We start from the raw sequence: 25607 nt of genomic DNA, 5'->3' as shown, positions 1-25607 counted from the left end.
AGGTGCCCAGCTAGGAATACTACTTGGGAGCCAACTGTACGGCTTGCAGGGCAGAATGGGCACCAGTGATCCTGTCTCTCCATCCACACTCCATCTTGCTTCATGTGCTTGCTTCCTGTCTCAGGGTTCGGGGCCATCCAAGTTCCTCAAGGGATGTCGTGATGAGGTATTGGGCTCTTGGGAATACGTGCTCATTTACAGATCTTGCTATGGCTTTTGGGCCTGGGATTTAAGAGTTAGAGTGCTCTCCAACCCACTTGATTAGATGTGGAGCACCTTACAGTCCTCAGGTTCATGCCAGGAGGCGTGGCTTCCCCGCCTCCCATTGAGGATAAGTCTTAGCTGGAACTGTGCTGTGCTTTGTATTGGCCTCGATCTGCTGGTTACCTGTTAGCCCTCGATGTGTCGATTGACGATGTCTCTAGACATCGACAGATGTAGACAGTTGTACTGTGGGGGCAATACCCACTCTCCCCACTCCCACTTCTTCCATTTTCAGCCATTGCTGGATTTTTGCTCAGGGGTAGGACTCCTTCTCCTTCACTGACCTTTTCCAGTGTTCAGTAAGGAAGAGCAATGAAGCCGCTGTCTCAAGGATTTTATGTCTTGAAGGATGAATCGTCAAATTTTGAGCCAAGTGATCTTGGTCCATAGTGGACTGGGGTTAATTTATTGAAGGCCTGAGGCTAGGATGTATATCTAGCCATTCTGTGTTGACCACGCTTCCTTTTGACTGTCAGTTTTACTGGCTGGTTCCCTAGCCCTTCTTTCTTTTGCTGTAAAGCTGTGAATGGAGAGTTTTGCTCCTCACGTGTTTCTGCCTCAGTGGGCTACCTCTCCACGGGGAGGGGTGCCTGCACTGTGGAACAGAGCTAGCTGAGGAAGCCCTTAAAGGACGCCCACTTGTCCCCACCTCTTAACGGTTCCACCACCTCCCAGTAGCCTGTAGGCTGAGGAGCAGGCCTTTACCGTCTGGGCCTCTGGGGAACAGAGAAGAGGGAAACGATGCCATGATGGTTTCCAGACTGAAGGACGGAGGGGATTTCCCTGGATTCTGTGACCCAGCAATGGCCACCTCTGGGCAGGAAGACTGTGCGAGTCAGTGGTCAGAGTGGACCAGAGAGGGACATGGCAGGCTTGATGTACTTAAGAACTCAGGACAGCTGAGCTGGCTGCACAGGATCGAGCTAGTCCACACGTCAGCATGGAGGGGGAAGGGGAACTCATGAGCCCTCGCGCCTAGCTGAGGAGCTGTGGACGACTGATGTCTTCTGGGGGACATCTGCCAATTTTTATTAAGGGTGTGGCTGCTCCTAGGTCGGCCACACTCCAGTGCGGGGGGGGGGGAGGTCTTGATTCCTAATGCTGCGGCCTTTTAATACAGTTCCTCATGTCGTGGTTACTCCCAACCATAAAACTATTTTCGTTGCTACTTCATAACTAGTTTTGCTACTGTTGTAAGTCACAATGTAAATATCTGTGTTTTCTGACAGACTTGGGGGACCCCTGTGAAAAGGTCGTTGAACCCCCAAAGTGGTCGAGATCTGTAGGTTGAGAACCGCTGCTCAAGTGGATGGTTCCATACGCAGGAGCGTATGGGAAGCGCAAAATGGAATTGATGGATTATTTAAAAAAAATGGCACAAGGGTCAAGGGTCGGGTGGCTCTGGGAGGAGTTAAGAAGAGTTGGAGGTAACTATGATCAAAACACATTGTATGAAATTCTCAAGAAATTTTATAAGAAAAAAAAATGGACCCTTAGCATGCCTGTCAGCATGGTCTCGAGATGGCCAGTGGTCACTAGCTTCCCAGCGCATAGGCTACGGGTTCCAGATGCGTTCACAGAGCCCTGCCGTCCTAATGGGGGAAGATCTGACTCCTTGACTTAGAAGTTGGGCAGGGTGATCTGCTCACTACCACTGGAGTACATAGTTCCCCTGGGTGGGCCAGGTGTCCACTCTGTATGTGCATGGCCTCACGTTCACAGCCTCCTCTCCTCCCGGAGGCCCTGGAAGTTGGTGCTTAAATGTTGCCTACTTTACCATAACATAATTGGTGCTGAATTTTTTGGGTATTAGGTGTATGGTATTTTTTTACTGTTCTGCTTTTAACAAAGGAATTTGCAAGTCTGGAAAATCAGATTGAGTTGGTTGGAGCATTTCTTGGATTAGGAAAAGCAGTCCTAATGAATTTATTCACTATGCATTCCAGGCCACTAATCTCAGTAGATTCATCCTGGATTAATGCATGGCATGCATTTTCTTTCGCTTTAATTTAGTATTAATTGCTTTATATACTATAGCAGAAAAATGTGACCCGAGCAAGCCTCCTAAACAGCTATTTAAGCCTCGCCTTCTCTACCCTTTCTCCTTTCTTTTTCAGCCCTGGGGACCAACCTAGGGCTATTTTGCTTGCTACGCAAGCACCTGTCTACACTCCCAGGCCATAGTCACCTTCTTTAGATCAGTGTTATGTTCCTTTTGAATATGACACCAAAACTCCATGTGGGTTCTGAAATCATATTGCAAGGGCTTTTAAATCCTGAAACTCATGGGTGTTTGCAATTTGGCTCGATCTCTGATTCGCGTATTTACTTTCTTACTGATACACACAGATTCTTCCTAATGTTGGCATGTTGCAGTATGACATTTTTTTTTTTTTTAAATGAGGCTGGAGAGCTGGCTCATCAGTTAGAAGCCGTGACTGCTCTTGCAGAGGACACAGGGTGACTCATGGTCATCCATGATGCCTCCTGTGCCTAGCCCACTTGGTGTCCATCTCTGGCCTCCTTCAGGCGTGGAGCCCTGCTTACCACAGCAGAGCTAAGAGGAGCCATTGCTTCCCTGACAGCCCCGACTGGGAGGCTCTGGTGCCCAAACTGAGCTGTGTGATGATACTTTTTCCCTCTGTCTTGCAGAAACTTGAAACCACCACAGGCTCCACTGTGACATCTCGTCCCTCAGGCTCCAGTCATCCGCAGTGAGAAGGGTCCACAAGTCCTACTCCAGGTACCGCCTGCCCCTTGGCACCCCAGAACATGAGCAGTTTTTGCACTAGGCTGTATTATTCATTTCAACCCAACCTAACTGATGACTGTAGCCCCAAGTTGTCTTTGTGTGTGAATTTGGACATGGACCTCGGATCTTGCTTGTGTGGGATAAACACTCTACCTCTGAACCTTGCACCCAGCCCCATTTTATTTTTAAAATTCCCAACACTTTTTTCAGGCTTGAGAGTTTTGAGTGGGGTTAGGGGGTTGGAGGGTAGAGGGTGAGGAATGAGGGGGAGCAGAGGGAGGGGTGGGAGAAGGGAAGGGGGTGAGGGGCTGGCCAAGGTTGGCCAGAGAGACTGTCTTTTCTTTTTAAATAAAAGTAACACACACACACTCTCTCACACACACACACACACACACACACACACACACACACACACACACACATGTTTGGGTTCTGCATAGAAAAAGAGTGCCACTGGAAATATACTTTAAAAATCTATTGCTCTGGTCGGGGTGGTAGCACACGTCTTTAATCCCAACACTAAGGAGGCAGAGGCAAGTGGATCTTTGTCAACGTGGTCTACATAATGAGTTCCAGTGCCCCCCCCAAGTAATTAATTAATTAATTAAAATCCAAGTCGTTGGAGTTAAAAAAAATCTATTGCTCCGTTTTCTGTTGAATTACAAAGATTCACTGGTGTGGAGATTTTGTTCTTGCTGCGTTATCATCAGAAAATGTTGAAGGGTGGAGCTACACAGGGGTAAGGAGGGGTGTGTGTGTGTGTGTGTGTGTGTGTGTGTGTGTGTGTGTGTGTGCGCGCGCGCACACGCGCGCGCAGCGAACCTCTCTCTCTCTCACACACTCTTACAGTCATTTATGGCAATTCACAGTCTTCATTCTGTGCTCGCCTCTATGAAGAATGCGCACAGAATCAGGTTCAGCAGATCGTCCTTAATCAGAAGGCGTTTGTGGGAGACACAGCAGGTGACCTGTGTCACGTGTGAGCCTTGCAGGGAGGATTAAGAAGGGCAGAGGAAGGGGCCAGGGAGTGCGGATCTGTAGGGGAGATTAGGCTACCAGCAGTACCTGTGGATAAAGCTGCTGTAGCCTCATTAATAATGTCTTCCTGTCATTAATTCTGTTAATAATAATTCCATTATAATTAGACCTTCCTGTCTTGGCCAGACATGTTTATGCCTCTGTCTTCACCGAGGACAGGGAGCTTCATGTAGTCTGAGTCCTGAACAGGGGAGGGGTTGTCATATACAGTAGATACTCAATAAATACTTGTTGTGCCTAAACAACTCCTTGCTTTCTTCTTCCCACATAGATAGTGCACTCTGAGGTCGGGGGAGTGTATGGCTCATCTTTTGTAGGTTCTGCAATCCTCGAATGATGATGGCCCAGGCTGGAGACCATTTTTTTAGAGACAGGATGGCTTGGAGCTCCAGGCCTCAGACCAGGTTGGTCTCAGACTCAAAGATGCACTCATCTCTGCCTCTCAAGAGCTAGGAATAAAGGTGTGTGCCACAATGTGCCAGGGACATATTTTTGATGTAACTATAGTAGTGGCTTCTAAAATTTTTCATTTTTTTGTCAGTGTCGTGTGTGTGTGTGTGTGTGTGTGTGTGTGTGTATGTGTGTGTGTATTATATATGTGCAATGTATTGTGGCCCATTTTCTCAAGGTGTAGGACTGACTGGGCAGAGCGACTGGCCAGGCAGGGTGAGGTAGCTAGCTCAGCCTAGAGATCTTTTTGCAGCTTGTCCTCAAGGGGGCTCTCCCAGCGTGGCCACTTTGTCCAACAAACCAGTATGGAGAGGCTGCAAACAAGATAGAGCCCCGTATAAATGACCCGACTGCGGGAGTGACAGCATCACTGTGGGGTTCTAAGGGTCTCTGAGGTCCAGGGCTGCTTCAGGCTGCCCGAGTGGGGGTGTGGGAGAGCTCAGCTGGCTGTACTAGGGTCTCTGGGCCCGTGAGTGTGCTGGCTGGTGGCTCATTCCAGGATTTGCAGCCTTAGGGGGAACATGGTGGCATTGGCTACTCTTGAAAACAGCCTTAGTTTTTTGGTTGTACAGGAAAACGTGTTCTGGAATCTTAGAGGAGTCTCTCATTGCTGTAGCAATCGAGGCGTCCTCGAAGTAGGTTGTCTGGTGATGGTGGTGGGGAGGGCAGTGGTTCTTGCTTAAGACCTATGTGGAAATATCTGGATTCTGGTTTTAGGAGTTCTTTAAAGGGCTGGGAGTGTAACTCAGCAGTGTGTCTAGCACATTCCATCCCCAACGCCAAACACCACACACACACACACACACACACACACACACAAGCCTTAGATTGACCAATGGCTTTCTTCTCGGAGGCAGAATCGATTGTCAGAAAAGAAGGGAGCTTTTCACCTAGTTGGGTCTAGAATGTTGTCATTTGAGTGAGGCAGTGGGTCAAGTTCAGGTCCTGGAGTTTGTGCGGTTACCTTGTTGCATGAGAACGATGAAAGCAAGCAGCTGACATAGCCACTGACCTATGATAAAAATCGTTCTTGGTGGCCACACTCTCCCAGGGGGCAGTTAGTTTCATTCCTTTAGAATTCCTCCAGCATTCTGGGTGCCTCTCTCCATCTCCTCCTGGCCTCTGCGCTGGTCTCTGATCATTCAGATAATAATAAACATTCCGATCTTTGAAGACCTTTGTGTAACTGGCCATTTTCTTCCTGTTCTCTAAAGGAGTCCTAGGCAAACCAAACTTTCTCTACTTGAGGCCTCCCAGGGTGGCCATCTTTTGTATGCACATTCCGCAGGAGGAAGCCTGTGGCAGGGAAGCTCTGACTAGGAGATTTTGAAGACTGGGGACAGGCTTGGCCTGAAGGAATATTTCAGAATCTAAATTCCTTCTGTTCAGAGTGAGCCTCTGAGATTTTGGCCACCAGCGAAGTGTGGCTTGGAATAAGACAGGAAGACCTACCACAAAAGGTGGCGTTTCCTGTGTAGGGGTTATTTGCGCATGACTTCTGCCTAGATAGTACCCATGGCAACCAGGGGTATGTGTTTTGTGTACCTGAAGGCTCTTTGAGAAAACAGGCAGGTAAGGACAACAGGCTTTAACATTTGTTTATGCAAAGATGCTTTCACCAATCAGATTGAGGTACTGTGCAAGGAGGCGTCGAAACAGGACGCTGTACCGCAGCAACGGGAAATCCTTGGACTTACGGTGTTGTGTCGTGCCCTCCCCCCACCCCCAGTGCTTTTCACGACAAATCTGGGTTAATCTTCCCCCAAATTGAGATGTGAATCTCAAGGAGTGCGTCACATGGCCAGGCTAGACTCCTCTAGGGGCTGGTCCAGCCCAGCCCTCCCTCCTGCCGCTCCCTGGCTTCTGGCCAACACACTTTCTCTTGTCTGCTGCCCCATGTGCCAGCTGCAGGTATGCGTGTGCGCTGTTTTTCCCTAGTACCGGCTGGAGAGTAAAATTCCCTAGGCCCCTCACAGCCTGTATCACAAAAACGTGTGCTGGGAAATGCTTCCATCTTCCTCTCTCTACCTCTAACTCCGCAGCCATGAACTTTTGAATAATCTAGGAATTATCTGCCCCACCCCCAGCCTAATCTTCAGAATTCGTGTTGGCTCCTCCAGCACCAGCTCGAGGGAGAGGTAGCTGACTTTTCTGTCTTAATTCTGAAGCTCAAAAGAAATACAGGAAAGCAAAGGCATAGCTAGAGAGGGCAGCCCTGGTCTTTTTTACTCTTGGCTATTTTTTAAAAGCCAATAAAAATGGTTCAATAGTAGTAATTTCATATGTGTAGCGATACTTGTCTTTGGCATTGGTGGCTCCCCAATAACGACACGGAGACTTACTATGAAAGCTCGGCCATTAGCTTAGGCTTGTTTCTGACTAGCTCTTATAACTTAAATTAACCCATATTTACCTATGTTTTGCCTCGTGACTTTTTGCCCCTGTTCCGTCTTGCACCTCCTTTTCCTCTGTCTGCCTGGCAACTCCACCTTCTTCTTCTCTGAGCTCTCTCTGTCCACAAGTCCCACCTATACCTCCTGCCTAACTATTGGCCATTTGGCTTTTTATTAAACCAATCACGATTACACATCTTCACACAGTGTAAAGAAATAATTCACAAAAATATGGCCCAACCTGACTCTCTACAAAAGACTGTTTCACTCAGTACATGGCAGTGACTAATAACATTGGAACTGGTCCGGTCCGTGGGGTGTGGAGTGGGGTCTGGTGTGGGGGCTACAAGCATTTCGGAGTCAGTTGTAGGGGAATCTGTTTCCTTTTGTATTTAAATTTGGAAATTTCCAGACCTGCGCAGAGATGGAGGAAAACCTAACAGAATCGCACAGACCTAATTGCCAGCATTTCCTACGCAGAAATGAGATGGGCTGACCCTGCTAGGGACCTTCTAATCTTCCCCTTTCCCTCCTGTTTGTTGATTTCCTTAGAGAGATTTTTCTCCCTCTAATTCAGAAGCATTGCACACTTGTTATGGGGGGGAAACAGTAAAAATTCAGGAAATAAGAGGCCTATAATCTTATAATCTTCTGGAGAGCCAACAGTCTCAATCCTCCTGCCTTGAAATATATATATATATATATGTATATATATATGTATATATATAATTTATTCTTCTATTTTACAGACATAAAATATTTCAAGTGTGTTTGCTCTCTCTGACTTGTCTGGAGATCCTCTTACATACCTTTTCCAAGCCCCTGCTGTCTCTGAGTCCCTGAACACCCTACCGCAACCCTGGATGCAGCTGACACTACCCATTTTTACCTCCCCTCAAGTCTCCTCCGCTTCACAGCCGGCAGCAGGAAAGGAGTGGGTGATACCCGCGACGTCGTTCTGCTGTGCTTGGAGGAATCAGTTCAGTTTTGCGTCCAGGAACTAGTTTCCCTGAGTGCATGTCAGCCGTTCTGTGTTTGTAGATTTCGGATGGGGTGACCCAGTGAGAGCTGCCGGGCCTCAGGAGGCATGTTTGGGCAAAGCTGTGTCCAGCAAGCCAGGAATGAGAAAAAGTTTCACGTGCTTGTCCTAGCTGCTTGGGATTCTAAAGTAGGTTCAGGGTCAGTCGGGCTACATGACTGGACTCTGATTGACACAAGACAAGTAGGTGCCTGGTGTGACCGGCGAGCCTGCGGCTCTGGGTTTCATCCCCAGCACCAAAGAATAAACAATAACATCAGACCCAAACCGAGTCAGGTTAGCCCTGGCAGAGAACCCAGCTTTGGAAAGCAGGTGACTTGCATTCAGGTCCTAGCCCTGCTACACCTGAGCTATGTGAGTTGAGCAACATAAACCATCACGGCTCCACCCTTCTCTCCTTATAAGAGGACAGACAGCTGCACTTCTGACTTTAAAGACGCACTGCCTGGGTCCGGCCTGGCTCGATGTCTCGTCTTGCTTCTTCCTACCAGGCCCCGCTCACCAAGTTGTGTTGTTTGGTTTTTTTTTTCAGTTCCCTTGTCTTCTCGTTTTCTGCAGCGTCTTCTCTTTGTCTGCTTTTGGACCATTAGATTTTGTAGGAATTCCGTGGTTTTTTTTTTTGTTGTTGTTGTTGCTGGTGTTGTTTTGTTTTTCTGTGTTGTTTGTGATGGCGGGAAGAGTCGAGGAGGAGTGAGTGGAGTTTCTAGAAGTCCAGGAGGTAAGGTGTGTTCCCTGGTTTGCGTGTATGTTGGCACTAGCCCAGGTTCGCTAAGGGCGTGCTGACTGAGTAAATGAATGAGCGGGGAAACTATTCTCAGCCAATCGAAACTGAAACGAATTTTTGCGTGGAATCTTCTGCTTTATTCATGTTCCTGGTCCTCTTTCAAGATGTTTCTCGAAGGAGCCACAGAAAATTGCTATCACCATTCAGGATACCTTGAAGGCCCAGGGAAGTAACGAACAGCCCCAGCGTTCCATCTCAGGGGAAGATGAATGAAGTCTACTTAATGGGCATTCCTGCCTCTTGGACCCAGACCCCAGTTACTCCTGCTCTACTGGGACTGTCCCTGGCAGGCTTGGGAGCCTCCTGTGCCCTGTGCACATAGCTTGTACATGTGTGTCCCTGAGAGGATCTATGTCGCTGCTGTTCTGGTTGGTGTCTTCCCATGCTCAGGGTGGGTCGTTTCTGATTTGGGCTACTGGCTTTGAGAAGGCCTGTATATGGTGAGGCAGACGGAACCAGTGGGGTCTGTGATAAAGCTGGTTCAAACCCCACTGCTGTGAAGACGCCAGAGTAGACCTCATGGCCTGCCTGTCTTGTGATCAAGATTTCAAAGGGAAACAGTGACAGTGATGTGATGGTAGAGATTCTAAGGTGGCTTTTAAGAAACGCACCGTTGACTTTGAACATCGTCCCTCAATGCTTTATCCTGCCGGGGCCTCAGAAGACCTGCCTTGCTGAGGCAGGGATAGTGATCTCCGTGATTTTGTGTGTGTGCGTGGACCACGTGCGTGTCAGTGCCTGCGCAGCCAGAAGAGGGCCTTGGGTCCTTTGGGGGCAGGCTTGGTGCTTCTGTCACAGCCAGAGTTAGTCATACCCAAGCCTATTTGTTTGGGCCTCTGCAAGGTGTGTGTGGGGTCTCGATACTGCTCCGTCATCTTGAAGCCATGAGAAACTCAGTCCTTAACTTCTTACATGGCTGAGGGCTGAGGCTATGTGTGTGGCTCCTTCCCTCCCCTCCCCACACCCACATCTGTACCTTGGAGAACAGTTTGTTAGCATGGGGGTGCGACGTGTCTTCAAAGGCCTGTGTGTTGGGTGGGTCTCATCCTTGAGAGGTTATTGGATCATGAAGCCTCTACTTAACCAATGGATCAGTCCACTGATGTTTCATAATTTAGTGGCATTCTTAGCTGACAGTGACGTAGATGGATTTTTCTTTGGACTGCCAGCTGACAAAAAATGACACAGAGACTCATTATTAATCATGAAAGCCTACCCTTTATCTTGGACTTGTCCCACTAGCTCTTATAACTTAATTAACCCATTTATATTAATCTATGTTTTGCCTCATGGCTTTTTACCTCTCTTCCATCTTGCCCCTCCTGTTTCCTCTCCGTGTCCTCTGGCATCTCCCTAGATTCATCTCTTCTCCTCCTCTCTCTGCCCGGAAGAATCACCTAACTCTCCCAGACAAGCTATTGGCCTTTCAGCTCTTTGTCAAACCAATCAGCCAGTGCCTTGGCAAAGACACATCTTGACAGTAGAAAAAGATTATTTCATAACACAGTAGGGCCTGCTTGGGGAAATGCGACGGGGCATTCTCCTGGCTGTGTCTCGTCCTGGCTCCGTTCTTTGCTCTCTCTCTGGCCATGAGAGGAGCCTTTTTGCTGTAGCACATGAGTGAGATGCTGTGACGTTCTGCCTCAGGTCTGGAACCAGTGAAGCCAAAGGTTCCCCTATGGTTTTTGGAAGTTGTCCCAAGCCATGTCAGGCCCTCGACCCCAGGCCTCTTTCCTGTAGCTCCCCCACATGACGTGGGTTTTGTTTTAGGGTGGATCTTCAGTTTCTGGGAGGCCTGCCTTCGGCCCCTTTCGAATCAGCAGGAAGATAATGAGGCTCTTGGACTTTCTGATGGTGTAAGAGGAGGTTGAGGTTAAAGTTATCAAGACCTGGACAACTGTCTGGCTGTCACAACAGCATTGTGCCTTTCTGTGATAGGCTTGAGAGATCCATTCGGTGTGTCTTGTGTGCCTCGGGAGAGGGCCACATCTTAGAACCAAGGCTTCCGTGTGAGGTGAAGGGTCTTGACTGGACTTGGCACCTCTGCTGTGGGTGAGATGACACATTTCTGGTTCTTCAGGAAAGCTGTGACAGGAGGCACAGCTCAGCCATTTTCTGGATCTGCTCACCTCTCTCAGGCCCCCTTACGCTATGTGCTAGCTTCTGGAGTCATGTCATGTTTAAAGATTCATTAGTTATTTAAATGAGTGTATATTTCTGATTACATGTATGCAGTGCTCACGGAGCCCCAGAGTACATCAGATTCCCCCGGACCTGGAGTTACAGATGGTTGTGAGCCACCATGTGGGTGCTGGGACTGGAACCCCAGTCTTGTCGAAGATGCTTTTATCTGCCGTCATGTCTCCAGGCCCTGTGTGGTTTTATTTGTTGGGTTTTTGTTTTTATTTGTTTTAGATAAGGTTTCTCTGTGTAATAGTCCTGGTTGTCCTGGAACTTGACTTGTAGAACAGGTTGGCCTCAAACTCACAGAGATCTGCCTGCCTCCCAAGTGCTGGGTTTAAAATTGTGTGTCACCACTGCCTGACTTGTGTGATTGTTTTTAAAGGCTACATTGTTTTGTCTAATATTACTGTAAATTCTTCATCGTTCTTATTAGACTGGGGGGACTCTTTCTCCTGACTTTTTCACATAGTGCCATCTAGAATGAAGTGAAATTTCATTCAGTATTTGTGGCTCTTTCGCATGTTGATCCATTAGTGCCATCCACATGTTACGGACATGGTTTCCGTGGAATGAAGGTTCTCCTGGGATGTGTGTTAAATGGCTGAGGTGTATCCTCCTGACACCGCGCCTGCCCTCAGACTCAGACTTGCTCTTTTGTGTTTTGTTCCTGTCGAATCCCCTGGGTCAAGAATCCAGTGCCTTGTGAACACGTGAGTTCACCATAGACCAGAAGTGATTTCCTCTGATCACTTCTTTGATCATCTTGGCCATGGTCATTGTCTTAGTCAGGGTTTCTATTGCTGTGAAGAGACACCATGGCCACAGCAACTCCCTGTAAAGGAAAGCATTTAACTGGGGCTTGGTTTACAGTTTCAGAGATTCAGTCCATTATCATCATGAGGGGGACATGGCAGTGTGGAGCTGGGAGTCTTACATCTTGATCTGCAGGCAGCAAAAAGAGACTGAGGCACACCCACTCCAACAAGGCCACACCTCTTAGTAGTGCCACACCCTATGGGCCTATGGGGACCACCACAGTCATGGTGACTGTCTTCTTTCCCTTTTCCTTTCTGCTTTGAAATCACTTCCTCTCCTTAGCCTTCTCCCCGTTCACGTCACCAATGCTCCTCCTCCACAATGACCAGCATCCTAGAACGCCTTTTTTTTTTGGACCTGGTAACAGGTCCCTACATTGTGAGCATCCTGTCCTTCATATTAAAGCTCCATACCCCCTCACACTGCGGTCCACCAGGTACAGGGATTGGCCAGCTCCTGTGTCCTCTTTAGCGACTGTGTGGTGTGGTTTTTTAAACCCTGAACAAATGCAGACTTTCTTCTGTTCCCTGTAGGAATGATGGGTTAGTGTGTCAAACCGGACAGCAGGCAGGAGCTGGCCATGAGGGCACAGGCCATTCTGAAAACCCAGAAAGACATGGGTGTGTTAAGGTTTTAAAGGATGGCATTTGGGGACAGTGTCTAATAGCCTCTTTCTAACCCCTCTCTCCACACACTGTCAGACCGGAAGGAATTGGAGATTAAATTTGAGACTAAAAAAGTTGTATCACTCCTAACTCCCCACATTGAGATTTAAAATACAGAGTTCAAGGAAGTCTTTCTGAAGCCCTGGACTACTGGATCATTTCACTTCTATTATTATTATTGTTGTTATTATTATTATTATTATTATTATTATTATTATTCAAGGTGAGTTTCTCTGAGTAGCCCTAGCTTGTCCTGGAACTCGCTCTGTAGACCAGGCTGGCCTCCAACTCACAGAGATCCATCTGCCTCTACCTCCTGAGTGCTGGGATTAACGGTGTGTGCCGCCACAGCCAGGCATTTTACTTTTGTTTTTACTTCTGTTTTTGAAAGATTTATTTTTATTGTTTTTAATTGTGTGTAACACACACACACACTCACACACACACACACACACACACGAGGCCAGAGCTACTGGATCCGCTTGAGCACGGAGTCACAGGCATCCGTGAGCAGCCTGATGTGAGCAGTGGAAGTTGAACTCGGGTCCTCTTGCAAGAGAGGTGTATGTAACCACCGAACCTGCTCTCCAGCTCTGTTTGACTTCTGTTTGTACTTGGCGATAGCTAGGGTACAGTTTGGAGATAGAATTTCCGTGGGAAAGGAACACGTTGCTCCTAAGGCAAGTGTTCTGTAACAATCAGTATGGAATATGACGGGGCAGAGACATCAGTCGGGATGCTGTGTGTACATCACCCTCCCGCAGGAAACGGCTAACCTAGTCTAGATCCTGCCTTCCTCACCTGGCTACTTCCTGTGTGAGTCCCAGCGGCCGGAAGTCGGCCTCTAATTTACTGCTGGGATTGCAACGAGTGGATTTGCTCTGTACAGAGAAACCTCATCTCTTTCTTAACTGCTGGTTGTAAGTCCCGCTTCGGAGGCCTGGCCTGAGTGGAAGAGGTGGGCCGATGCATCCATCTCCTCTCACCCCACAGGGCAGAAATGGACACCTAGCAGCTCACAGCACCTGGCAAAGCCTTGCTCCCAGCTGTGCCCCTCTCGCTTCCCTGTCACCAAGGGCTACGCCAATGGCAGAGGGCCTTTTTCTTGCATGTGTCTGGGGGGGGGGGGGGACGTGAGCAACAGCCCTGTGACTACACTTTCTTACCCTCCTCATATGATGCCTGGAGAATGATCTTCAGTCTGAAGGTGACTTTGAAGTCCCTGCAGTATCCGTGAGTTGGTTCTTGGAGTGGGTGTTCGCTGGCGTCCTGTCTGTGCTGGTGGAGACCCAGGTCGGTCTGCCCCCCAAGTATTTTGCACCCAGGTCTAGCCAAAAGAGCCGTTTTGTCCCTGTCTGAGGTCTCTGAGTTCACTTTCTACGTTAAGGGGGTTCAGAAATCTATTCTTGGGGTGTGGCTCTCAAGAGGCGATGTGGAGAAGTTATACGTTTTACTTTCTTAAATGCACCAGGGCTGGAGTGCGGGGCAGCACGCATACTGGGCAAGCAGTCTAGCACTGAGTCCCACCCCTAGGGCTGCGACGTTCTTTTCATACCTGAGCACAGGCTTTGTGCCGCAGGGTCGTTTGCCAGAGCTGGACCTTCACTGCCAACGTCTAACCCAAGCACTTACTCACCAGTTGATTTTGTCCATGTGCCCCCTGTATGCAGCAGTGTCAGGACTCAGTACTTCCTTCTTCTCCTGGCACCCAGAGCCTTGGCCTGATGTGCAGGAAACTTGCTACTTCCCAGGCACGCTGCCTGCTTAGCAGACACCAGCATCTGCACCTGGCGTGGATACATCCAAAAATAATCCCTTCCTTGTAGACACTGGAAAGCCATCAGACTCTCTTACATGGGTTCCAAACTCTGGAGTTCTGGGATTTTCCCTCTCTGTGACCTGCCCACCATTTCCTTGAGATTCCGCCCCCACCTAGGTGTCAGGGGCCATCGCTTCCTTCCCACCTGCAGGGCTGCCAGGATCCCAGGAGAGGAGCAGAGCACTGGGACCCCGGTGACCTGGCTTGACCCTAGTTACAAGTTATTTTTTCCTCATCCAACAAGGGGGATTCCCAGGTCTAACTAAAACTTTAGCGGGTCTCGATAATACGATTTTCTGTGGAGCCGGCAGATAAAACCCAGGAAGAAACAGTCGCAGTGCCTTTGTGATCTGGAGCCTGCGATGATGTGAGGAGACAGGGAGGCTGTCGCTGCCGTGGGTGGTTAGGGTTAGACTTCCAGACCTGAGACTTCTGTTCATCAGCGTCTTACTTCATCGTTGACCTAAGTCAGGTCAACAAAAGACCAACTGATGGTCACGATGAAAACTGTGAAGGGAAAGAAAGAATAACTGCAGTCTTCCGAAGCTGTCCTGGTGGCTCCTCCCTGCACACGCCTGCTGCTGCTGACATAAACGCTTCATCCAAAACAGACAGCTTTATGTTTAAAGAAAGACGGTGAAGATGGTTCAGACTTCACTTAAAGCCTATGCTCAGTTTCTTCTGTTATTTGTTTGTTGGTTTCTTCTAGGGGTGCATCCCACGGCCTAGAGCAGTGCTCTCAACCTTGTGAAGGCTGCGACACTTTAGTGCATTTTTTTTCACCATCGTGTGGTGACCCCCAACCATAAAATTATTTCCTTGCTACTTCATTACTGTAATTTTGCTGCCGTTATGAATCGTGATGCAAATATCTGACGTGCAGGATGGCTTGGCCCACGGGTAGAGAGCCGCTGAGCTTGGGAGCATTGTTTTGCTCAAGACTTAGGCGTTTTAGTGATCACCATATAATTTGGTATGCGTTTTGTTATAATACAGTATACTTGAAATTGCCTCTTGTTTGCCCTGATAAGTCACAGCTGAAGTTGGGAACAGTGTCCCTCACTGTGTTCTCAGTTAGCTGTCACCTGTACCCATCAGAACTAAAATGAATATGGAGGCCCCGACACCTGGGATACTGCAACTCTGTTTCTTTGTGTCCTGACGGTTGTTGGTTGAATGCTAAGCTGAAAATGTTGTAGCAGTGATGTCTTCTATAAAGGGCTTCGTCCCTGTGCTCCGTCCTGCAGCGATGCGAGATTGCAGGTGAAATGTGGCGGTGGCTGAACCAAAGACTGAGTCTTTCTCTTCTCTGCCAGGTTTTCTCAGCACAATGGATTGCAAAAACCTGCTCGGCCTGGGCCAGCAGATGCTGCGTCGGAAGGTGGTGGACTGCAGTCGGGAGGAGAGCCGCCTGTCCCGCTGCCTCAACACCTTTGACCTGGTAGCTCTTGGGGTGGGTAGCACCTTGGGTGCTGGTGTCTACGTCCTGGCTGGTGCAGTGGCCCGTGAGAATGCTGGTCCCGCCATTGTCATCTCCTTCCTGATCGCTGCCCTGGCCTCGGTGCTGGCTGGCCTGTGCTACGGTGAATTTGGTGCCCGCGTCCCCAAGACAGGCTCAGCCTACCTCTACAGCTACGTGACAGTAGGGGAGCTCTGGGCCTTCATCACCGGCTGGAACCTGATCCTCTCCTACATCATTGGTAAGTCCTCGGGTCTCCTCCGGCCTTTGTCCTCTGACCCCTGTTTGTTACGGATGCTCGCCTCTCCCCAAAAGACTGAGTGTATCTCCAGGGGCCCTCCAGCTTGACTGCTGTGTGCTGCGTGCCTCTCGCTTTTAGCAGGACATAAAGGGTCTTTAGGAGTCACTGTTGTGACGTCACTCACCTGCATCTGTCCTGGTTCGCTTTCTGTGGCTGTGACAAACACCAAGACCAAAAGCAACTTGGGGACACAGGGGTTTCTTTCAGCTTGCAAATGGCATTCCATCAGTGAGGGAAGTCAGCAGGAAGCAGGAGGCAGGGGCTGAAGCAGAGAACCTGGAGGAGCAATTACTTACTGGTGTGCTCTTATGCTACCCAGAACCATCAGCCCAGCGGTGGCTGGCACCTGTAGTCAGCCCATCCTCCACATCCATCATTAACCATGAAAAGCCCTGAAGACTTACTTGCCTACGGGCCATTCTAGTAGAAATGACCCTTTAGTTAAGGCTCTGTCTGCCTCATGACTGTGACTTGTGTGAAGCTGACAAAAAGCTAACGAGCGCAGCACCCACGAGTGGGGACCAAGCCAGGCCAACTATGACCATCCTTGTTGATCCAGTGGATGCATGGCTGGTAGGATAATTCTAACTTTAAAACATAGTTTTGTTTTTTAATAGACCCCCCCTCTCATTATCGCAGTAAATATATCACCATAGACGACCCAGGGAAACACAGAAAAGTACAAAGAGGAGAAACACCCAACCTGATAACCAGCGGAAACAGTATTTACTGTGTATTGCTTTGCTCTGGCCATTTTACTGGAGGTGTGTGATGCTAACAATTAGGGCCTTCCCATTGTTAACAAGTTAGAGCTGAGTAGAGATGCAGGGGACTCGAACTCGGGGCCTTGCATATGCTAAACATATATCCTTCCACTAAGTTATACTCCCAACTCCTAAGTGTGTGTGTGTGTCTGTGTGTGTTTGTGTATATCATAATGGTTTCTCCATGGCAGTGTTCCATTGACTGTTTCTCATTGTGTCTATGGATTTATAAGTACAAGGCACCTTACTGCACGTCCTTCTGCACTGTTTGGATTATATTTGTTGTTCTCATAAATGATTACACATGTAACTGTAGACATAGCCAGCGTTTCTTCCCCTGGAAACTACTTAAGAGGCAGAACGTCGAGGTCTACATTTCTGCCTATTTGAAACCATTGTTCACTCTGATGCTCCATCCCACCCAGGCTTTCTTCAAAACAGGGTTCCTCTGTAGCTTTGGTGCCTGTCCTGGAGCTAGCGCCATAGACCAGGCTGGCCTCGAACTCACGGAGATCCACCTGCCTCTGCCTTTCAAGTGCTGGGATTAAAGGCATGAGCCACCACTGTCCGGCCCACCCAGCCTTTCTTATATACATCACCAAGTGTTACCATTACACACAACCATCTGTGAAATCTCAGTCTACTCCATTCTCACAAAAAACACTGGCCTTGGTCCTGTAGCCACCTTCAGGGACCTCCTGGTCCTGTCAGTGTCACGTCTGTGTGGGGGATGCCATAGCCAGCTCGCTAGGCCATCACCGATGCTCAGGCGTCCAGTGGGAGGTTCTTCTCGCTCCTAGCAGCTCCAGTGTCTGCGAGCCAGCAGAGCTCGCTCCAATGGTTCTATTGTCAAATTCATCATTTTTCTTTTCCTGTTCAGCCTTCAGCCTTGCAACCACAGATGCTGCTCACGTGGCAACACTTCTCAGTGGGAGTGGAGCCTTTGAAAATGGGCCGTTACGTTTCCAGGCGGTTTACCTGGGCATGAAACAGCCGTGAACTTGAAGTATTGGCTGCTGTTAGACCAACAAAATAACAGTCTTTCCCGGAGTGCCACCTGCCTGTCTGAGGCTCATGAAAACGAGCTGGGAATCCGTACTCGGCCTGTGCTATCGAGGGAGGAGAGTTTTTCGATTTTAAAGAACGTGTCTATGGTTATGCATTTTAAAATCGTGATTCTGAGACGGAAACAGGCTGGCCTGGGAAGGAAGACTGAGGTATCCAGCAGGGCGGGGTTTGGAACATCACTGCAGCAAGCTGGCTTCCTTGAGAAGGCAGGGCAGACAGACCATTTTTCTCCATTAGGCTCACGGCCTTCGTGCACAGAATTCCTAATAAGTGGATGAGAAATGAGGTTAAAGTTTTGAGTTGTTGGAAAAACACTTAGCAGGAGAGCAAAATAATGAAGTTGAGTCCCCTTGTGTGGATCCCCCTGCGTTCTATGGTCAATTCAGACCCTAATCCTGGGCGAGGCCCTCTGGAATGAAAGGAAAAGGCCAGGTACAGATATTGGCCCTCCAGTGTCCTTTCTTGACAGACGGCACCGGAGAGGCAGTGGGCATCTTCAGAATGAAAGAAAGGGAATGAGAGCAACCAGTACTGCCAGCTGTTGGGGTACAGCCCCTTCTTTCTCTGTAGCTAGGGTACTTGAGTCTGGCGCCTAGAAGTAAGATGCACCTTCACCGTGGTCTTGCACTCTGGGGGATACCATGACCCCTGGGTTCTGGTACAAAGTGTCTGGCTGGATGATCAGGCTTGAGTGGTATAGGCTTGACCCCAAGATGGTGTCAGTTCATCTGTAGATCACCTTTGAGGTGAGTTCTTGGGGCATGGATGCCATTTTTCCTGCTGCCAAGGGTTCATGGGAGGACTTCCTGAGCAGTGGTTACCAGACTGCATTTGGAAGTTGGTTACCAGACTGCATTTGGAAGTCGGTTTCCTGACTTGTCGGTGTTAGTCATTTGAGTAAATCAAACGAGCAAATGATGTCAGGCTGCATCAATTGCTGAGGGCAGTTATTTATTTTATTGTGATATACACATACACATGCATACACATTCATGTTCATACATGCCATGTTGTGTGTTTTAACTGTACATACAGAATCTCCCCCACTTATCAGTGTTACATACTAATACATAGATCATATAACTAAATTATCAAAATGAATGTGGTGGTTTGCTCTTGGGATTTCAGTACTTGGGAAGCAGAGGCAGGAGGATGGCAAGTTTGAGGCCAGCCTAGGCTGTATGCCAAGACCCTGCCAATCAACGCTCCCCTCAAAAATATAAATATAGTGAAAATACAGTCAGTTCAAGTGCAGACCCTCCACCTAAACTACAATGTCCTCGCCTAGATACAACATCCCACTCCTGTCCCTCATGGGCAGGGCTGAGTGGTCATTGGCGCTCTCCTGCATTGCTTCAGGTGAAATATTGCTAGACCCTTAAAAGATCAAAATTCAGAGTGCAACTTCTACTGAATGCACATTGCTGTCGCTATTATTAGCGCACAGCTGAAAAATCCAAAGTCTGAATTTATGATCAAGATTTACTCTTGCACATCAGTGTAACACACACGCTCACGCACACGCCCCTGCAACACACAGTATAGATCATGGCTGAGGATAAAGTGTACTTCTTTCTGCGCTCTAGCAGCCCCTGGAAACATTTGGCTTTACCCCCAGACTGTCGAGCTGCCCCTTCTGTTGGAGCATATGCTATGGTTCAGCTTCCGCAGCTCGATGGTGACGTGGCAAGATGACCCTGAACGGGTGCTGTCCCAGCAGACCTGAGGAGGGGCCTCCGCTGACCCCCTCTCTCTAATTGTCACCGTGTGTTTTGTGGCAGGTACTTCAAGTGTGGCAAGAGCCTGGAGTGCAACGTTTGACGAGCTCATAGGCAAACCCATTGGACAGTTCTCACGTCATCACATGGCCCTGAATGCCCCCGGGGTGCTGGCCGAAAACCCTGACATATTAGCTGTGATTATAATTCTCATCTTAACAGGTAAAGCCCCATGTTGACAGACAGGCTGTGTTGGGGGCAATGGGTAAAACTCCTGTTGTAAGATTACATTGTTTCTTACACGTACTTGTTCGTTGATGTATCGGTGGTACTAGGGGTGGAACCCTCAGCCTCACCATGCATGGCCAGTGCTGTTACTAACCACCAAGCAAGCCCTCAGCCCCTCTTGCTTACTTATCTATCTTGCTTACTTATCTTGCTTACTTATCTATCCCTGCAGTTCGCATCGTCTCAAGAAATAAGGTTTATTTAGGCTCACAGTGTCTGAGGCTTCAGTCCGCGGTCAGTTTGCCCCGTTACTTCAGGTCTGCAGTGTGGAGGAATATTCTGATGGGACCACGAGGCTGAGCCAAACTGTTCATTCATAACTGGACAGAGAAAGAGAGGAAGGGACCCCGTCCTGCCCTACATTCTACAATTCCCTTCAAGGGCAGCCCCCATGACTGTGATCTCTCAGTATATGCTACCTCCTGAAAGTGCTCTGCCTCCCAACAGCACCACCTAGTGGAATATACTTAAACTACATGAGCGCTCTGTGTGTGTGTGTGTGTGTGTGTGTGTGTGAGAGAGAGAGAGAGAGAGAGAGAGAGAGAGAGAGAGAGAGAGAGAGAGAGGTGCTTAAAATTCCAAACTGTGGGAGTCCCAAGGCTGTGAGGATGTTTTGGGGTCACTTGATTATTCTGTTTTGTTTTTTAATGTGAGTTTATGAGCTAGAACTGGTCAAACTTAGACATTATTTTCTGTATACTAAGTATGAGGAGGGACCATACATGCTACCAATTCCTAGAACACAAAGTATGGTCACTGCCATCGTGACTGGTATCCCCAAGTAAACCTGCGTCATTCTTCATACAGAAACCTCTCATCCCACCAAGAAATTGAACCGAGTGACACTTCCTCAGAGCGAGTAAATTCCCTTTAACTTCCTTGTAGTCTCTCCCCTGCTTGATGCCAGGATCAAGACTGCCCATCCTTCACCGGGGGCTTGCTCGTCATGGAAGGCTGACTGCCACAGTTCAGACTTCTGCAGGCCTTTAGGGCAGCCCAGTGCCCTCCTCCAATCCCTAAGGATCCGAGATGCAAGCCCCTCACTATCTGTGGTTGTTTGGACTTCTGCTCCTAGAGCAACGCACAGTTCAGCCATGTTCCCTGAGACTCAGAGCTCTTTGGAGGTCCCGCGCCCATTGTTTTCCTTCCTCCCCTGTCATTTTGTCCCCTGTTCCCAAATGAACAGAACCCGTATGTGGTACACGGCTTTCTGTTTGTACCTTTTCTTAGGCTTGTTGACTCTCGGCGTCAAAGAATCAGCCATGGTCAACAAAGTGTTCACCTGCATTAATGTCCTGGTCCTCTGCTTCATCATGGTGTCGGGATTCGTCAAGGGGTCTGTTAAAAACTGGCAGCTCAAGGAGGAGGACTTCTGGAATAGATCCAGCCCTCTCTGTGGGAACAAGTGAGTTTGCTTTATGTGTTCCTTTGGCATGCGACAGTTCTCCGTATTTGGTATTTTGGGTCACATACAGGTATTGGGTGATGGTGCAGTTTGTAGGATAACACATACCTTTAAATATTACGTGATTTTAACTTACCTTGTAAAAGTGCTTCGCTTTGTTTTCTTTTCCCAGTGAAGTTAGTTAAAGAGTTTTATTTTTAAAAGATAATTGACTAATGTATTTATTTACTGTGTAAACCTGGCTGGCCTCCAACTCTTGGAGACCCACCTGCTTTTGCCTCCCAAGTGCTGGGACCAGAGGTGCTCAGCGCTGCACCACAGTGTCTTCTGTGAGTTCCAGTTACTAAGGAAACAAAGCCCAATCGTTACAATGTCATTTTAATCTTGGTCAAATTTTCGGTTGCATTTTAGTGTTTCTGGGCACACAATGAAAGTTGTCTCTGATTCTGTTTTCATTAAGGCTAGGGCTGAAATTGCCACGGTGAGGGGACTTTTGTGAGACACCGTGGCTTTTTCTGGCAGTGGCTGGCCATCTTGGAACCCCAGCTGTCTTCATTTGTTCTGTCCTGCGTGATGACGACTTTTGGCGTCCATCACTCGTTGGTGCTGGACGGGGTGTGCATGCATACCCTAGATTTTTCCAGAAGGGAAACTAGAATAAGGTACAGACAGGGTATGCCCACAGAGTCTGAAGGTGAGCCCGGCACGCCTCTTCCACATCCGTACCCCAGCCCATCCACACGCTTCTACCCCCATCTTCACTCCCTCCTTCAGAGTCCAGTGAGCAGCTACAGGGGAGGCAGGAAGGTGCTGCCCCGCGCAGAGATCTGAACCGTCGTGCACGCCACGTTGGGCACCGGCTACAGCCCAGGTGTCTGCCTTTATTACAACTGCAATGGAAACAGGAAGGTGCTGCATTAGATACACAGAACTCCCAGTGCTACTATCTTCTAATGATAAGTTCAAATAAAAGTATTTTTTTTTCTTTTTGCACATTCTGCTGTGGAGAAATGAGGACTTCTACTGCCTCATTCCCAAACGTCCTGGAGTCAGTTATAATTTACGCCACATTTATTGGTCCGTGTGAATTGAAGGTGGAGTGAAGCCAACTCAAAATACGCTCTGAAGCGCCACGGTAGACTTTGGAAACTCCGGAGGTCCCGTTTCAATTGGCTGCTATTTCCAGGCGGGAGTGAGACACAGAGGGCTTTCTCGTTTCCTGGTGGCCAGTGAGGGCTTGCGTTTGTTACTGCAGCTCGCATGGGCTAGCAGCAGGAATTGCGTCTCCCAGCCATTCCGTCACTGGCGGGATGGTTTACACAGCACCACTGACCTTCCAGACAAGGTGACATTTGTTGCCTGGGTGGGCCTTGAGTCCATCCGAAGAGGGACTGCTGGGTCACAGGCGACCGCCACTTTCGGACCAGCTCTCTCCAGGCCAGGCGCCCAGCTCTTCCATTTTCGTAGTCTATAAATGGTCTTATTTAATTCATTTATTCATTTCCCTTTTCCCAGCTATAGATTCTGCATTTTCTCACAATAGCCCTGCATAGTCACATATAAAGTCGCTTGTCCCTCAGTGACAGCCCCACCCCTTCCTCCCAGACCCCCTCACGTGGAGGACCCCCAGCCGTCTTTGTGAGAGCGAACCTTCCAGTGGCAGCACCCGCACTTTATCTGCAGTAATCCCCCCCCCCCCCATTTACATGGGATCTTAAGGAATGGGGCGGTTGACTGAAAGTCAGTTGCCTGTGTAAAACCTTATCTTGTTTAGAAAGGTCTGATTTTAGACTTAAGCTCCTGGTGCACACGGGGCCTGGGTCAGAGGTGGTGTTCCCAGCTGATGGTTTCCTGGGGAGAAGACCGGAAAGAGCTCATACACTGTGTCCCATCAGACTCCCGCCTCTCCCTATCAAAGTCTCTATGTAGAAAATGTTTCTGGAAGGGTTAATAGTGTGTGCCGTTGGAGAGGCCTGCTGTCCTCTGAGCAACCTCACTGGGGGACTGGGGACTGGGAGGCTTTAAGCACTGTGTTTTTTGTTTTTTTTTTCAGAGCAGCGCTGTCCCCCAAATGAAGCTGTGCAGCAGGTGTTCTAATCTTTGCGTTTTTTTTTTCTTTCTTTTCTCCCCCGTAGTGACACAAACGTGAAGCATGGTGAGGGAGGGTTCATGCCCTTTGGGTTCTCTGGCGTCCTGTCAGGGGCAGCGACGTGCTTCTATGCCTTCGTGGGCTTCGACTGCATCGCCACCACAGGTGTGTGGACTCCCCTCCCACGGGGCCCTGCTCCTTTGCATCCACCGCCAGTCATTCCTTTCCTGTTGGCACACTCCACTCGCCGCTCTGGTCCCACAGGAGTAACTGTGTAGGTCTGTCGTTTCCTGCTGATCTCTTCTTACTCCCTCTGCTGCCTTCCGACATCCCTTGGAGCAGGGCCCGACAGGAAATGACATCATTGACGTCAGCAGGGCTGTGTCGTTAGCGCGGGACAATGACAGTGCGGCTGCAGCCTGATTTCATATCTGCACGCCCAGGCCATTGTAATAACAACGTCCTGGCAGACGGACTAGGTCAGGCTCCCTCGAGCCTCTCAGCTTCTCTCAGCCAAAGGAAACGAGCCTCTCCCTTAGCTGACCTGTGATAGAGAGGTCAGGAACACCCTCGCGGGCTGTGGTTGTGTGGCGGGCGTTACCCAGGGCCCTGCTCTCCCACAGGAAGAGCAGCCTGAGCCCTGGGGGACATGCGCGTTAGTGTGATCGTGTAGAGGATGCGACTCCTCTTGCTCTGGTTCCCTCCCCAACTGATATCTGCCGCTTCCAGGCGAAGAAGTCAAGAACCCCCAGAAGGCCATTCCCGTGGGCATCGTGGCTTCGCTCCTCATTTGCTTCGTGGCTTACTTCGGGGTGTCCGCAGCCCTCACGCTCATGATGCCTTACTGCTGCCTGGACACCGACAGCCCGCTGCCTGGTGCCTTCAAGTACAGTGGCTGGGAAGGGGCTAAGTACGCAGTGGCCGTCGGCTCCCTCTGCGCACTGTCTGCCAGGTGAGAGCAGCTGCCTGAGTGCTGCCAACCCCAGCACCCCAACGCCAGTGGTGTGGCTTGTGTGTCCGAACCCCAGCACCCAACGCCAGTGGTGTGGCTTGTGTGTCCGAACCCCAGCACCCAACGCCAGTGGTGTGGCTTGTGTGTACGAACCCCAGCACCCAACGCCAATGGTGTGGCCTGTGTGTACGAACCCCAGCACCCCAACGCCAATGGTGTGGCCTGTGTGTATGAACCCCAGCACCCAAACACCGGTGGTGTGGCTTGTGTATACGAACCCCAGCACCCAATGCCCATGGTATGGCTTGTGCATTTTCTTGTAGTAAGTTATTTGTGTTATAAATTTGTCTTCTCCTTTATCCACGGGGAACTACACTCTGAGACCTCTAATGGATTGCTGAAACAATAGACCATTCCAAACCCTACATCAATTTGGCACAGTGAGATTGACACCAGTAGTTAAGGGTATAATAGAAGCATTATTTTGTAGTGACCTTTAAAAAAGGTAGAACTATCAGTTGCATATTTCTGGAATCTTCCATCTAATATTTTCACACTGCCATTGACTACAGAAAGTGAAACTCGGTAAAGGGGAAGCCATCACCGTACTTTTGTGAAGAACTGGGGCCAACTTTTGCGCATGATGTTTGGCAAGGAAATGGCTTCCTGCCCCTGACTTTGACCTCTGAATGAGGCCCCCTCTCTGATTGCTGTATTTTTGGCTTCTAGTTTGGCTGTAAGGCAGAAGCTCCTTTAAGTAAAGGAGTGGGTACCTTTTAATGAGGCACATAACCCCCAACCGCAACACGCAGCAACGCTCGCACGCGTGCAGTGCTTCCCCATTGGCTCGTGTAAGCAGGAACTGTTTGCTAATGATGGGCCTCGGCCAGGAGTGATTGAAGGTGTCAGTGCAAGCGCTCCCCCATGGATGTTGCTCCTGGATTGCACACTCCCTTCTGTTAGGTGCTCCCGTTCTTTTCATCGGTCTTACACCTACAGTGTGAGTTCTGTGAGGCGCTGAGCCCTAGAGCCGTGGGTGACAATCGTTATGGAGGGAGTGGATCTCAGTGCAGGCAGATACCTCTCCTTGGTGGTGGTCACGCCTGGGTCATCCGAGGCCTTTTTTGGCCAGTGCCATATTTTCACTCACGTGTTTTGCCTCTTTCTCACCCAGTCTCCTAGGCTCCATGTTTCCCATGCCCCGAGTTATCTATGCAATGGCTGAGGATGGATTACTGTTTAAATATTTGGCCAGAGTCAACGAGAGGACCAAGACACCAGTGATTGCTACGCTGACCTCGGGCGCCATTGCCGGTAAACGCTCACTTCGCATTCTGCTGTTTGAACAGCTAAGTCAGC

At 49.2% G+C, this 25607-nt stretch overlaps 1 protein-coding gene across 3 annotated transcripts in view; it reads left to right on the top strand.

Annotated features, from left to right (window-relative positions):
- Slc7a1 (solute carrier family 7 member 1) overlaps window positions 1-25607 on the top strand; it is a 67222-nt gene that overhangs the window by 29323 nt on the left and 12292 nt on the right. For all 3 annotated transcript variants that reach the window (XM_087902649.1, XM_087902646.1, XM_087902647.1), the window contains exons 2-8: window positions 2917-3007; window positions 15521-15904; window positions 19578-19736; window positions 21033-21207; window positions 23343-23461; window positions 24026-24248; window positions 25423-25562. In XM_087902649.1, the coding sequence (XP_087758775.1) occupies window positions 15535-15904; window positions 19578-19736; window positions 21033-21207; window positions 23343-23461; window positions 24026-24248; window positions 25423-25562 (1186 nt within the window). In that variant the 5' untranslated portion in view covers window positions 2917-3007; window positions 15521-15534. The remainder of the gene's footprint in view (window positions 1-2916; window positions 3008-15520; window positions 15905-19577; window positions 19737-21032; window positions 21208-23342; window positions 23462-24025; window positions 24249-25422; window positions 25563-25607) is intronic.

This window comes from Myodes glareolus, chromosome 2 (assembly GCF_982192425.1).
Source record: "Myodes glareolus chromosome 2, mMyoGla1.1, whole genome shotgun sequence".
NCBI classification, from domain to species: Eukaryota; Metazoa; Chordata; class Mammalia; order Rodentia; family Cricetidae; genus Myodes; species Myodes glareolus.
This window is presented reverse-complemented; position numbering and strand designations above follow the sequence as displayed.